Genomic DNA, 14,451 nt, shown 5'->3' on the forward strand with positions numbered 1-14,451 from the left:
GTAAATGATCTACCTGGGTGCTCTGGAACTTTAATCTTCTGTGATCTCTAAGAGGAAAGGAGAAAAAAGAGCTTTTAGATTTGTGCAGGAGGACCTTCAAGATGGTGGAGGAGTAAGACAAGGAGATCACTTCCTCCCCACAAATACATCAAAAATACATCTACATGTGGAACAGCTCCTACAGAACACCTACTGAACGCTGGCAGAAGACCTCAGACTTCCCAAAAGTCAAGAAACGGCCCACGTACCTGGCCATGTGGCTGACAGGGTCTTGGTGCTCCAGCCAGGTGTGAGGCCTGAGCCTCAGAGGTGGGAAAGCTGATATAAGGACATTGGTTCACCAGAGACCTCCCGGCCCCATGTAATATCAATCGGTGAGAGGTCTCCCGGAGGTCTCCGTCTCAATGCTAAGACCCAGCTCAACTCAATGACCAGCAAGTTACAGTGCTGGACACCCCATGCCAAACGACTAGCAAGACAGGAACACAATCACACCATTAGCAGAGAGGCTGCCTAAAATCATAACAAGGTCACAGGCACCCCAAAACACACCACCGAATACAGTCCGGCCCACCAGAAAGACAAGATCCAGACTCATCCACCAGAACACAGGTACCAGTCCCCTCAACCAGGAAGCCTATACAATCCACTGAACCAATCTTAGCCATTGGGGGCAGACACAAAAAACAATGGGAACTATGAACCTGCAGCCTGCGAAAAGGAGACCCCAAACAGAGTAAGTTAAGCAAAATGAGAAGACAGAAAAACGCAGCAGGTGAAGGAGCAAAGCAAAAACCCACCAGAACAAACAAATGAAGAGGAAGTAGGAAGTCTACCTGAAAAAGAATTCAGAGTAATGATAGTAAAGGTGATCCAAAATCTTGGAAATAGAATGCAGAAAATACAAGAAACCTTCAACAAGGACCTAGAAGAACTAAAGAGCAAACAAACAACGATGAACAGCACAGTAAATGAAATTAAAAATTCTCTAGAACGAAAAAATAGCAGAAAAATTGAGGCAGAAGAATGGAGAAGTGACCTGGAAGATAAAATAGTGGAAATAACTACCAAAGAGCAGAAAAAAGAATGAAAAGAATTGAGAACAGTCTCAGAGGCTTCTGGGACAACATTAAATGCACCAACATACGAATTATAGGGGGCCCAGAAGAAGAAGAGAAAAAGAAAGGGATTGAGAAAATATTTGAAGAGTATATAGTTGAAAACTTCCCTATTATGGGAAAGGAAATAGTCAGTCAAGTCCAGAAAGCACAGAGAGTCCCATACAAGATAAATCCAAGGAGAAACATGCCAACGCACAAATTAATCAAACTATCAAAAATTAAATACAAAGAAAAAATATTAAAAGCAGCAAGGGAAAAGCAACAAATAATATGCAAGGGAATATCCATAAGGTTAACAGCTGATCTTTCAGCAGAAACTCTGCAAGCCAGAAGGGACTGGCAGGACATATTTAAACTGATGAAAGGGAAAAACCTACAACCAAGATTACTCTACCCAGGAAGGATCTCATTCAGATTTGACAGATACATTAAAATCTTTACAGAGAAGCAAAAGCTAAGAGAATTCAGCACCACCAAACCAGCTTTACAACAAATGCTAAAGGAACTTCTCTAGGCAGGGAACACAAGAGAAAGAAAAGACCTACAAAAACAAACCCAAAACAAGAAACTGATAATAGGAACATACATATCAATAATTACCTTAAATGTAAATGAATTAAATGCTCCAACCAAGACATAGAATGGCTGAATGGTACAAAAACAAGACCTGTATATATGCTGTCTACAAGAGACCCACTCCAGACCTAGGGACACATACACACTGAAAGTGAGGGGATGGAAAAAGATATTCCATACAAATGGTAATCAAAGAAAGCTGGAGTAGCAATTCTCATATCAGAAAAATAGACTTTAAAATAAAGACTATTACAAGAGATAAAGAAGGACACTACATAATGATCAAGGGATCAATCCAAGAAGAAGATATAACAATTGTAAATATTTATTCACCCAACACAGGGGCACCTCAATACAGAAGGCAACTGCTAACAGCCATAAGAGGGGAAATCAACAGTAACACAATCATAGTAGGGAACTTTAACACCCCACTTTTACCAATGGACAGATCAACCAAAATGAAAATAAATAAGGAACCACAAGCTTTAAATGACACATTAAACAAGAAGGACTTAATTGATATTTATAGGACATGCCATACAAAAACAACAGAATACACTTTCTTCTCAAGTGCTCATGGAACATTCTCCAGGATAGATCATATCTTGGGTCACAAATCAAGCGTTGGTAAATTTAAGAAAATTGAAAGTATATCAGGTATCTTTTCAGACCACAATGCTATGAGACTAGATATCAATTACAGGAAAAGAAAACTGTAAAAAATACAAACGCATGGAGGCTAAACAATAGCTAAAAATAACCAAGACATCACTGAAGAAATCAAGAGGAAATCAAAAAATACCTAGAAACAAATGACAATGAAAACATGATGGCCCAAAACCTATGGAATGCAGCAAAAATGGTTATAAGAGGGAAGTTTATAGCAATAATATCCTACCTCAAGAAACATCTCAAACAAACAACCTAACCTTACACCTAAAGCAATTAGAGAAAGAAGAACAAAAAACCCCAAAGTTAGCAGAAGGAAAGAAATCATAAAGATCAGATCAGAAATAAATGAAAAAGAAATGAAGGAAACAGTAGTGAAGATCAATAAAACTAAAAGCTGTTTCTTTGAAAGATAAACAAAATTGATAAACCGTTAGCCAGACTCATCCGGAAAAAAGGGAGAATACTCAAATGAACAGAGTTAGAAATGAAAAAGAAGTAACAACTGACACTGTAGAAATACAAAGGATCATGAGAGATTACTACAAGCAACTATATGCCAATAATATGGACACCCTGGAAGAAATGGACAAATTTTTAGAAAAGCACAACCTTCAGGCACTGAACCAGGAAGAAATAGAAAATATAAACAGACCAATCACAATCATTGAAATTGAAACTGTGATTAAAAATCTTCCAACAAACAAAAGCCCACGACCAGATGGCTTCACAGGCGAATTCTATCAAACATTTAGAGAAGAGCTAACACCTATCTTCTCAAACTTTTCCAAAATACAGCAGAGGGAGGAACACTCCCAAACTCATTCTACGAGGCCACCATCATCCTGATACCAAAACCAGACAAAGATGCCACAAAGAAAGAAAACTACAGTCCAATATCACTGATGAACATAGATGCAAAAATCCTCAACAAAATACTAGCAAACAGAATCCAGCAGCACATTAAAAGGATCATACACCATGATCACGGGGGGTTTATTCCAGGAATACAAGGATTCTTCAATATACGCAAATCAATCAATGTGATACACTATATTAACAAATTGAAAGAAAAGACCATATGATAATCTCAGTAGATGCAGAAAAAGCTTCAGACAGAATTCAACACCCATTTATGATAAAAATGCTCCAGAAAGTAGGCATAGAGGGAACTTACCTCAACATAATAAAGGCCATATATGACAAACCCACAGCCAACATCATTTTCAATGGTGAAAAACTGAAACCATTTCCACTAAGATCAGGAACAAGACAAGGATGTCCACTCCCACCAATATTATTCAACATAGTTTTGGAAGGTTTAGCCACAGCAATCAGAGATAAAAAAGAAATAAAAAGAGTCCAAATCAGAAAAGAAGTAAAGCTGTCGCTGTTTGCAGATGACATGATACTATACATAAAGAATCCTAAAGGTGCTACCAGAAAACTACTAGAGCTAATCAATGAATTTGGTAAAGTGACAGGATACAAAATTAATGCACAGAAATCTCTTGCATTCCTATACACTAATGATGAAAGATCTGAAAAAGAAATTAAGGAAACACTCCTATTTACCATTGCAACACAAAGAATACCTAGGCATAAACCTACCTAAGGAGACAAAAGACCTGTATGCAGAAAACTATAAGACACTGATGAAAGAAATTAAAGATGATACAAACAGATGTAGAGATATACCATGTTCTTGGATTGGAAGAATCAACATTGTGAAAATGACTACACTACCCAAAGCAATCTATAGATTCAATGCAATCCCTATCAAACTACCAATGACATTTTTCAAAGACCTAGAACAAAGAATTTCATGATTTGTATGGAAACACAAAACACCCCGAATAGCTAACGTTATCTTGAGAAAAGAAAAACGGAGCTAGAGGAATCACGCTCTCTGATTCAGACTATACTACAAAGCTACAGTAATCAAGAAAGTGTGGTACTGGCACAAAAACAGAAATATAGATCAATGGAACAGTATATAAAGCCCAGAGATAAACCCATGCACATATGGTCACCTTATCTTTGATAAAGGAGGCAAGAATATAGAATGAAGCAAAGACAACCTCTTCAATAAGTGATGCTGGGAAAACTGGACAGCTACATGTAAAAGAATGAAATTAGAACATTTCCTAACACCAAACACAAAAATAAACTCAAAATGGATTAAATACCTAAATGTAAGGCCAGACACTATAAAACTCTTAGAGGAAAACATAGGCAGAACACTCCATGACATAAATCACAGCAAGATACTTTTTGACCCACCTCCTAGAGAAATGGAAATAAAAACAAAAATAAACAAATGGGACCTAATGAAACTTAAAGGCTTTTACACTGCAAAGGAAACCATAAACAAGACGAAAAGACAATCCTCAGAATGGGAGAAATATTTGCAAATGAAGCAACTGACAAAGTATTAATCTCCAAAATTTACAAGCAGCTCATGCAGCTCAATATCAAAAAAACAAACAACCCAATCCAAAAATGGGCAGAAGACTTAAATAGACATTTCTCCAAAGAAGATATACAGATTGCCAACAAATATATGAAAGGATGCCCAACATCACTAATCATTAGAGAAATGCAAATCAAATCTACATTGAGGTATCATCTCACAGTGGTCAGAATGGCCATCATCAAAAATTACAAACAATAGAGTAAGCTGTGACAAAGTGAGAGAGTGGCATGGACATATATACACTACCAAACGTAAAATAGATAGCTAGTGGGAAGCAGCCACATAGCACAGGGAGATCAACACGGTGCTTTGTGACCGCCTGGAGGGGTGGGATAGGGAGGGTGGGAGGGAGGGAGACGCAAGAGGGAAGAGATATGGGAACATATGTATATGTGTAACTGATTCACTTTGTTATAAAGCAGAAACTAACACACCATTGTAAAGCAATTATACTGCAATAAAGATGTAAAAAAAAATTACAAACAATAAATGCTGAAGAGGGTGTGGAGAAAAGGGAACCCTCTTGCACTGTTGGTGGGAATGTAAATTGATACAGCCACTATGGAGAACAATATGGAGGTTCCTTTAAAAAGTAAAGTTAGAACTCCCATATGACCCAGCAATCCCACTACTGGGCATATACCCTGAGAAAACCATAATTCAAAAAGAGTCATGTAACACAATGTTCATTGCAGCACTATTTACAATAGCCAGGACATGGAAGCAACCTAAGTGTCCATTGACAGATGAATGGATAAAGAAGATGTGGCACATATATACAATGGAATGTTACTCAGCCATAAAAGGAAACGAAATTGAGTTATATGTAGTGAGGTTGATGGACCTAGAGACTGTCATACAGAGTGAAGAAAGTCAGAAAGAGAAAAACAAATACTGTATGCTAACACATATATATGGAATAAAAAAAAATGTTTCTGAGGAACCTAGAGGCAGGACAGGAATAAAGATGCAAACATAGAGAATGGACTTGAGGACACGGGGTGGGGGAAGGGTATGCTGGGACGAAGTGAGAGAGTGGAATGGACATATATACACTACCAAATATAAAATAGATAGCTAGTGGGAAGCAGCTGCATAGCACAGGGAGATCAGCTTGGTGCTTTGTGTCCACCTAGAGAGGTGGGATATGGAGAGTGGGAGGGAGACGCAAGAGGGAGGGGATATGAGGATATATGTATTCATATAGCTGATTCATTTTGTTATACCGCAGAAACTAACACAATAATGTAAATCAATTATACTCCAATAAAGATGTTAAAAAAATAAAAGATTTGTGTAGAGGGAAGAAAAAATCTGTTCAGTTTTGTCAAATTATTTTTCTGTGTCTATTAACGTGATCATGTGATTCTTCTTCTTTAGCCTGTGGTATGATGGATTAATTGTTTTTCAAATGTTAAACCAGTCTTGCATACCTGAGGTAAATCCCACTTTGTTGTAGTATATAATTCTTTTTGTACATTGTTGGATTGGAGTTGCTAATGTTTTGTTGAAGAGTTTTCTGCCTATGCACATGAGAGTTATTTGTCCATGGGGTTTCTTTCCTTGTATAGTCTTTGTCTGGTTTTGTTATTAGAATGAGTTAGAATATGTAAAATAATGAGTTCAGAAGAATTCCCTTTACTTCTATCTTCTGTAAGAGATTCTAGAGAACTGGTATGATTTCTTCCATTAAATATTTGGTAGAATTCACCAGTAAGCCCATCTGGAACTGATGCTCTGCTTTGGAATGTAATTAATTATTGATTCAATATATTTAATAGATGTAGACCTATTCAGATTGTCTATTTCATCCTGTGTGAGTTTTGGCAGGTTGTGTCTTTCAAGGAGTTGGTCCATTTCATTTAGATTTTCAAATTTGTGGGCATAGAGATGTTCATAGCATTTCTTTATTATCCTTTTAATGTTTATGAGGTTGGTAGTGATGTCCCCTCTTTCATTTCTAATATTAGTAATTTGCATCCTCTTTTTTTCCTTATTTAGCCTGGCTACAGATTTATAGATTTTGCTGATCTTTTCAGAGAACCACATTTTGGTTTCATTGATTTTCTCTATTGATTTCCTGTTTTCAATTTCATTTCTTACTGTTCTAATATTATTATTTCTTTTCTTCTGCTAACTTTGGATTTAATATGCTCTTCTTTTTCTAGTTTGATGAAGTGGAAGTTTCAATTACTGACTTTAGTCCTTTATTCTTTTCTAATACATGCATTCAATGCTATAAATTTCTTTCTAAGCACTACTATTGCTATATCCCACACATTTTGATAAGTAGTGTTTTCATTTTGTTCAAAATATTCAAAAATTTCTCTTGAGATTTCTTCTTTAATCTATCTTATTTAAAAGTGTGTTGTCTAATCTCCACATATATTGAAGTTTTCCATTTTTTTCTGTTGATTTCCAGTTTTATTCCATTGTGGTCTAAGAGCAGATATTGTATGACTTGTATTCTTTTAAATTTGTTAAGGTGTGTTTTATGGCCCAAAAGGTGGTCTATGTTGGTGAATGTTCCATGTGAGCTTGAGAAGAATGTGTGTTCTGCTGTCGTTGGATGAAGTAATCTATAGATGTACATTTATACAGTTGATTGGTGGTGGAATTGAGGTCAATGATGTCCTTACTGATTTTCTGCCTGTTGGATGCGTCTGTTTCTGATAGAAGGGTGTTGAAGTCTCCAATTATGAGAGGATTTATCTCTTCCTCCTTGTAGTTCAAACAGCTTTGCCACACATATTTGAAGCTCTGTTGTTAGGCACATACATGTTAAGGCTTGTTATGTCTTCTTGGAGAATTGACCCCTTTGTCATTATGTAACATCCTTCTTTATCCTGATAACTTTCCTTGCTTTGATGTCGGTAGATCCGATTTTCTGACCTTTATTATTTTCCTTCTCTATAAAGAACTTCTTTTAACATTTCTTACAAGTCAGAACTACTGGCAACAAATTCCCTCCATTTTTGTTTGCCTGAAAAAGTCCTTATGTCTCCTTCACTTTTGAAGGGTAATTTCACAGGGTACAGAAAATTATAGGTTGGTGTTTTTTTTCCTCAACACTTTAAATATTTTACTCCACTCTCAATTCTTGCTTGCAGTTCATTTTTTTAAGTTAAATAAATGTGGAGACATTTTGAAGACATATATCGTGACCTCACTTGCTCTTCAGCGACACTACTGACTTTACGCTGAATAAGATGATAGTTTTTAAGTACTAGAAAAAATTTCTCAATTTTTTATCTATTTCACAGTGACCTGATATTTTATTTCCACCACAGAGATACAATAGATGTAAATGTTCTCAAGAGCATAGAGAATAGTAAAATGTAAAATAATTAAGAAGTAATGAGTTTTTATTCCCTTAGTTTTTGATATAATTTATTTAATTGTAAGTTTATGTAATTCAATTTTTAATAATGTAATGTTTATCAATAACCAGCTCATAAGGTTTCTGAAAATTTAACAATTGGCTCTCATGAGTTGGTAGGTGCTGGCTCCAGCACACCACCGGGTAGTGCTGTGGGGAGGATAGTTGGGTGTCAGGTGTTTGAGTGTGTGTGGGGGGGCGATGAGAATAAAGAGCACTTTCACATATATCACCAGTTCTTATTACCCTTGTCCTCTTAGGGAGGCCCATTGGAAAGTGCCTTTGACCTGTTAAAATGGACCTTCAGTTTCCTTGTGAGCCAATAATAGCACCTTTCCCATGTTTCATATTTATAGCTTAACTTATGGAAAAGCACAAGATCTTTCTTCTGTCAACTCTAGTCCCTTCTCCTCAACAAAAAATTAGTTACAAATTCTAAAATAAGGCAGCCCCTCCAAACACAGCACAGGGCTCACTAAATTCTACCACAATGTACCCAGCAGGGAAATTGGGTTTCTGCCAGCTGACCCACCCTTGCCCACCCCCATCTCTCTGTGACACCAGGACCTGACTGCACGGAGAGGTGTTCTCTGAAATTATGGAACAAATCAGAAGTAAAAGGTCCATCAGCTCATTAAAGGTCAGTCATCCAAGTTCAGCTTTGAACTAACACATCCAAATTTGGTGTGGCCTGACATGACTACATCTTTTTCTTTGTATAATGAGAGTTACCAGACAGAACCACCCAGAGAGTCTTAACATCCCTTTCCAGAAGACAGCTAAGAAAGGGAGTGGGGAGCACATTTCTGCCCAAGGCTGGGGCTTGACCACAGCCTTGGGTGATTACCCAGCTCCCTTCTCGGCTCTTGCAGTCTAAGCACCTGATTTTGACTTCTTGGGAACAGCAGAGTGACTTAAAGCCTGAAAGGAGATGAGCAATCCTCGAGGCACAGGCAGAAAAAGTCCCAGTGAGACAGGAAGCCTACTGGTTCCTGATGCATAAACTAGACAGTAGAGGCAGCACTTGCCTGACAAAGAGCTCACTCTGCCGTGGCGTCTGCAAGCAGCTGCCGGGCTCCTCACCGGGCTCCCTTCCCTCTCCTCACTGGCTGATGGATCCCAAGGGGCTCCTCTCCTTGAACGTCCTGTTGTTTTTCTCCCTAGCTTTTGAGCTGAGCTGCAGAACAGGTGAGTGCTCATCTGTCTGAGGACTTGGGTCCCATGATTACCTGCCAGGAATCAGCTGTAGCCCATGGATGGAGAGAAGAGGCAGGGGTGGCGGGTTGTTTTTCGGCTGCCTCTTCCTCAGAGACTGACTCCGAGGTCTTCCTGCCTCTTTTAAAGAGGAAGGAACATTGTGAGTTACTGGGGTCCTGGCTTCTGAGGCTAAGCCCCACCAGTCCTAGTTTCCAAGGAAACCAGGAGCTCTAAGCCAAAGGCACTGGTCACATTCTAGACCAGCCTCTCTGGGTGAGAGGCTCCAGTCAAAGTCCTGGCTGAGTGGTTGGTTTTGCATGAGTATCTTTCTGGCAAAGACCCAGGCTAAGGGAATGAGCTGTAGGGATGGAGCTCTGGGAGAATATTACTCCTACAACCCTGTCCTGGATGGGGATCCTCACACACGCAAGCAGACAAACGAAAAACATGATCCACCTACATGAAAAGGCTGTAGTGCGAAGAGAGGGTAGAAGTGAAAACCCCAGGCACTGGTTGAGAACAGATAGTGGCCACAGTGTGGTCATACTGGTGGCTACTTTCCTGGAAGAGAAGGCTCCAAGGCAGCAAGAGGGGGAGAGGCCAGGATTTTTGGAGCCCAGGGCTGGTTACAGTAAGTGAGAAATGCAAATCGGAAATGCTCAGGGTCAGGGCAGCTCCAGTGTAAGGCCAGACACAAGACAAAGTGTTTGAAGCTGGGCTCTACTCCTGTCTTTCTGGTTTGCTGGTATTCTCTGTTTAGTAATAGCTGAGCTATGAGAAAAGGTGTTTGAGAAAGAAAAAGCCAAGCAAGGGGCAGACTTTGGGCTCACTGTGGAGTGGGTGAGAATCTCCTTTCTGCTTAAATGCCTTGGGACTGTGGGAAGCGGTCTGGAGTGGAAGCGGCATTAAGGAAGGGGGGACGTCCTGAGGCTCCGGATATTCTGTTCTTGGGGTTTTCAAGACCACAAATCCATTATGGACTTTTCCAGGAGAAGCCCAGAGATATGCTAGGATTGTCAGAGGGGCTGCACTTGGGATCTGTCTTTTGCCAGATTCCCAGATGAATAGGCCTTCCTTGGCCCCACTTTTTCTCAGAATCAGGCAGACCCATGGCTCTTGCTACCCAAGGTCTCAGAGAGCAATAATTGAACTGAGGGCTCAGAAAGCCAAACGAAACCACTTTAAGCCATCACAGGGAGAGTCAAACTTTCCTGGGTGCACCCCATTTGTGACTCCACCATTTTTGGAATTCTTCTTAGTGACTATCAGGCGTGATGGGTTTGAACAGTGAGCTGGACTTTTCTGTCTCTGTGCTGGCTTGCCTCCTGGCCAGTCTGGCCCTGGCATTTCAGGTTCTGCTGACAGCTGCTGCGCGGAAAGCTTTGGAGGTCACTGGTCAGTGAGAAACAGCCCAGCCCCACAGGCATGGCTACCCAATCGGTAGTGTCTCCCTTCCTTCCTTTGTCTGCTTTGAAATATGTACAAAAATTTTAGTGTTTTTATTTTAAAATATGCACCCTTTTGTGAAACCCCAATAAAACCCAGAAGGAAATGCTTTGCAAATGGGACAGGTCATTCATGACAGATTCACCCAACCAAGAAGCCCCATTCTTGTAAAATCAGTACCTACTCCCTTTCCCATCTCTACTCAGCTCGACTTCCAATTCCCAGTCAAAACTGTAAAAATCAAGAAGTCCACATGTCCCTCCCCCAAGTAAAGTGAATTTTCCATTTCCCCCAATGATACATCTTTTAATAGACTTCATTTTTTTAGAGCTGTTTTGGGTTCACAGCAAAAGTAAGCAGAAGGTACAGAGATTTCCAACTACCTCCACACATGAACAGCCCCCCCGCCATTAACAACATCCCCCATCAGAGTGGTGCATCTCTTACAACTGATGAATCTACCCCAGTGGGATTTTTTATTCCTTCATTCAGGTCCTCCTCACATCCTTCACACACATGAGGGGAGAGGTGAGGGACAAGTGGGGGCATCCTAGACTTGGCCCAACCTTGTTGTTCACTGGCCCATTGTACCCCAAGATGCAGATCTAGGCACTTCCATCTCTCAAAAGCTTTAATACTGTGATATAATGCCACTACCTTCACTGTCTCCAGTGTTGGACTGGAAATCAGAACCTCAATGTTATTTGGTTTTATCCATAGATTGCCTTTGAACAATCCCATTCAGCAACGGTCTACTAAGGACACACGATGTGGCTAGCACTATGTGAGGTGTGGGGGAAGTAAAATGAACAACCACAGCCTCTGCCTAGCACTTGACACAGTATCTGTGAGAGCCCTTCCATGAATGTTTGTTGAATGAATAATAATAGTATGTACAGCATCCTTGCTGTATACCAAACACCGTGGTAAGTGCTTTGTGTGTATTATTCATTTAATTATCATACCAACCCTATGAGATATGTGTAGTTATTGTTACATTATGATTTTATAAAACAGGAAAAAGAGGCACAGAGCAGTTAGCAATTTCTCTTTAATCACCCAGCCTGACTCCAGAGGCCTGAATGAATGAAACTAGATAAGCTTATGTTTAGGGAGGAGGAGAATCCTAAAATTTGTTTCCAGGTACCATGGTAAAAATTAGAATATGCTGTCTATAATTGAAGGATATGAGTTGATTTTAATTGAACTGAAATGAAGTATAGGAATTTTCAAAAGGTGAGAGATGTTGACAAAATCAAAGAAGGAAGTACAAGGCATATGGAGGTATTTGATCTGGAATTTGAAAAGTGGATAGAAACATCTTTCATCATGTAGCTTTCATTTAATTTTTTGTTAACTAGTTTGTTTATTGGAAGAGTATCACATGTATGTCTATAAAACTTCAACAGTGTAAAAGGGTACAGAATGGAGACAAATCTCCCTTCTATACCCCTCCCTACTGTTACCAGTTTCTTGCATGTCCTTTTAAATGTATACATCAGGTAGGTTGGATTCTTATATAACTTGAAAAGAGTACTCTAGATGAAGGCACAGATGCAGAGGTAAAGTGCTATGAGTTTTCAGGGGGAACTGTAAGTGGCCTGCTGCACCTGAAACAGAGGTTTCATAGCTAAGGCACTTCTAGCTCCTCACCTGGCAAATAGGGATAAGGGTCCCCTTCATCTCCCTACATAAACAACTCTTACGGATGTTATAAAGATAAAGGAGAGTACATTCAGATTTTGGAGAGAGAAGAAATTAGACTCTGTTTTGTCATTTGTTCATTCATTCATTCATCTCATTCAGTTTTTTCATTCTCTCGGGCAAAAAGGATTTATTGAGTTCCTACCATGTCCCAGGTGGGTATTAAGATTACAGCAGTGAACAAAACAGACACAGTCCCTACTCTTGGAAACTTATAACTGAATAAGGATGACAAGCATTGAACGAGAGTTAAAAATGTCTTGAGCGATATGAAAGGAGAGATGCAAAGTGAACTGGAAGCATATGGCAGAGAAACCGAATCTAAGCCAAGGGTCAAGGGCAGAGGCCTGAAGGACAGAAGGAGTTAACCTGGCAAATAAAGAGCAGTGACAGGCTTTCAGGCTGGGGAACAGTGAGTGCAAATATTCTAAGATAGAAAGACCCAGCAGCGTCAAGGAATGGGACTAGGAGGACAGCTGGTAGGACTTCTGTTTAAAAATGAGACTTATTAAAGACACATTATCTTTTCTTTGTAAGCCTAGATTTCGCATAAGAACTGTGAGGGCTCTGAGTCCTACCTGAAAGAAATGTTGTAGCAAGATGCCCAGTAACAGGGCTGGGCCAAAAAATTGTTATCATTAGGTAGAATCCCATTTTGTGAAAAGTTTGGCTAAATGCTACTGATTTCAGGAAAATATCCACGGGCCCATGTGAATCACTCTACTTTCTAAGTTGAATTTTCCTGGAAGGAAAGTGAGTTGGTGTTAACAGCTACAAATGTTTCCTCCAGACTCTCTTAGTAACCAGGGGCTGACTGAATCACAGACCTGCTGGAAAACACTCATCAAGCAGTAGGATGTTTCAGGAGCTGGGACTCTACTTGAAGTGTTTTATGAACCACTTTAAAGCCCCCACTTATTTTTCCACTCTTGCTTAGGTGGCAATGAGTTCACGTACCCCCTGCAGACCTGGCCACTCACATGCTTAGTTGTTACATCATCATTCTTTATGTGGGTTGTAGCGTGTGAGGGTCTCTTCCTGATGAAGTTTTGATTCCACTCCCCATGACTGAGTCTGCCTGAACCACTCAGCCTTTTCTTCTCATCTGCCCTCTCTTTCTTTCCCTCTTTACCCTCTTCTTTTCTTTTTTCAAAACATTTTTTCTTTGATTTTTTTTTTTTGACTACTCTCTGCCCCATCCTCTATTTCCTCTTCCCCCTGACTCCCTTCCAATTCCAAGTTCTGAAAACAGCCATGGTGTAAAGAGTTTGTTGGGTTACATGGGCAGAAGGGGCACACAGGAGACATGGCAGGGTGGAGACTTATGGTCTATGAATGGGTATAATTTCCATTTCTTCTTTCTCTATATTAAAATTGATCCAAAAAAATCAACAGTATGATGGCAATTCTCAACCTTGATTTGAAGCCCAGACTCCTTTGAGAGATGACATTTATGGCTATGCTCCCAGAAAAATGTACATATGCTTATTTATACCGCTTTTGTACACAATTTCAGGGGGCCTATGTACCACATGATGTTTCTCCTTGCATGAATGGTTCTAGTTTTCTGTCATCCCTTTATTGGTAGAAGTTTAAGTTCAGGATTCAAGAGGTTACTCTCTTGGGTACTGTACCTACCACATTATCTGGACAGTCAGGCATCCATAAGTGTGGCTGGAAGGAATTCCAACATGCCCTGCAGTTTATCTTTATAAAAACAGCAACACCAGCACCATGAACAGCAGTCCTTATTGAATCAATTGAGCAACAAGGGAGAGCGCTCTGTTTTAAGAGTTGATGTATTGGCAATATGTAAAAGAGCAAATGCCTAATTGTCTTTCTCACTATTCCTTAATAATTATAAGTGTCAGGAATTCTCTGGC

At 39.7% G+C, this 14,451-nt stretch overlaps 1 protein-coding gene across 1 annotated transcript in view; it reads left to right on the forward strand.

Moving 5' to 3' along the window:
* The first annotated feature begins 9,318 nt into the window (after window positions 1-9,318).
* Window positions 9,319-14,451, forward strand: part of SLAMF1 (signaling lymphocytic activation molecule family member 1) — a 33,019-nt gene continuing 27,886 nt past the window's right edge. The window contains exon 1 of the mRNA XM_060142253.1: window positions 9,319-9,409. Coding sequence (XP_059998236.1) covers window positions 9,334-9,409 — 76 coding nt within the window. The 5' untranslated portion in view covers window positions 9,319-9,333. The remainder of the gene's footprint in view (window positions 9,410-14,451) is intronic.

Source organism: Lagenorhynchus albirostris, chromosome 2 (assembly GCF_949774975.1).
Source record: "Lagenorhynchus albirostris chromosome 2, mLagAlb1.1, whole genome shotgun sequence".
NCBI lineage: Eukaryota > Metazoa > Chordata > Mammalia > Artiodactyla > Delphinidae > Lagenorhynchus > Lagenorhynchus albirostris.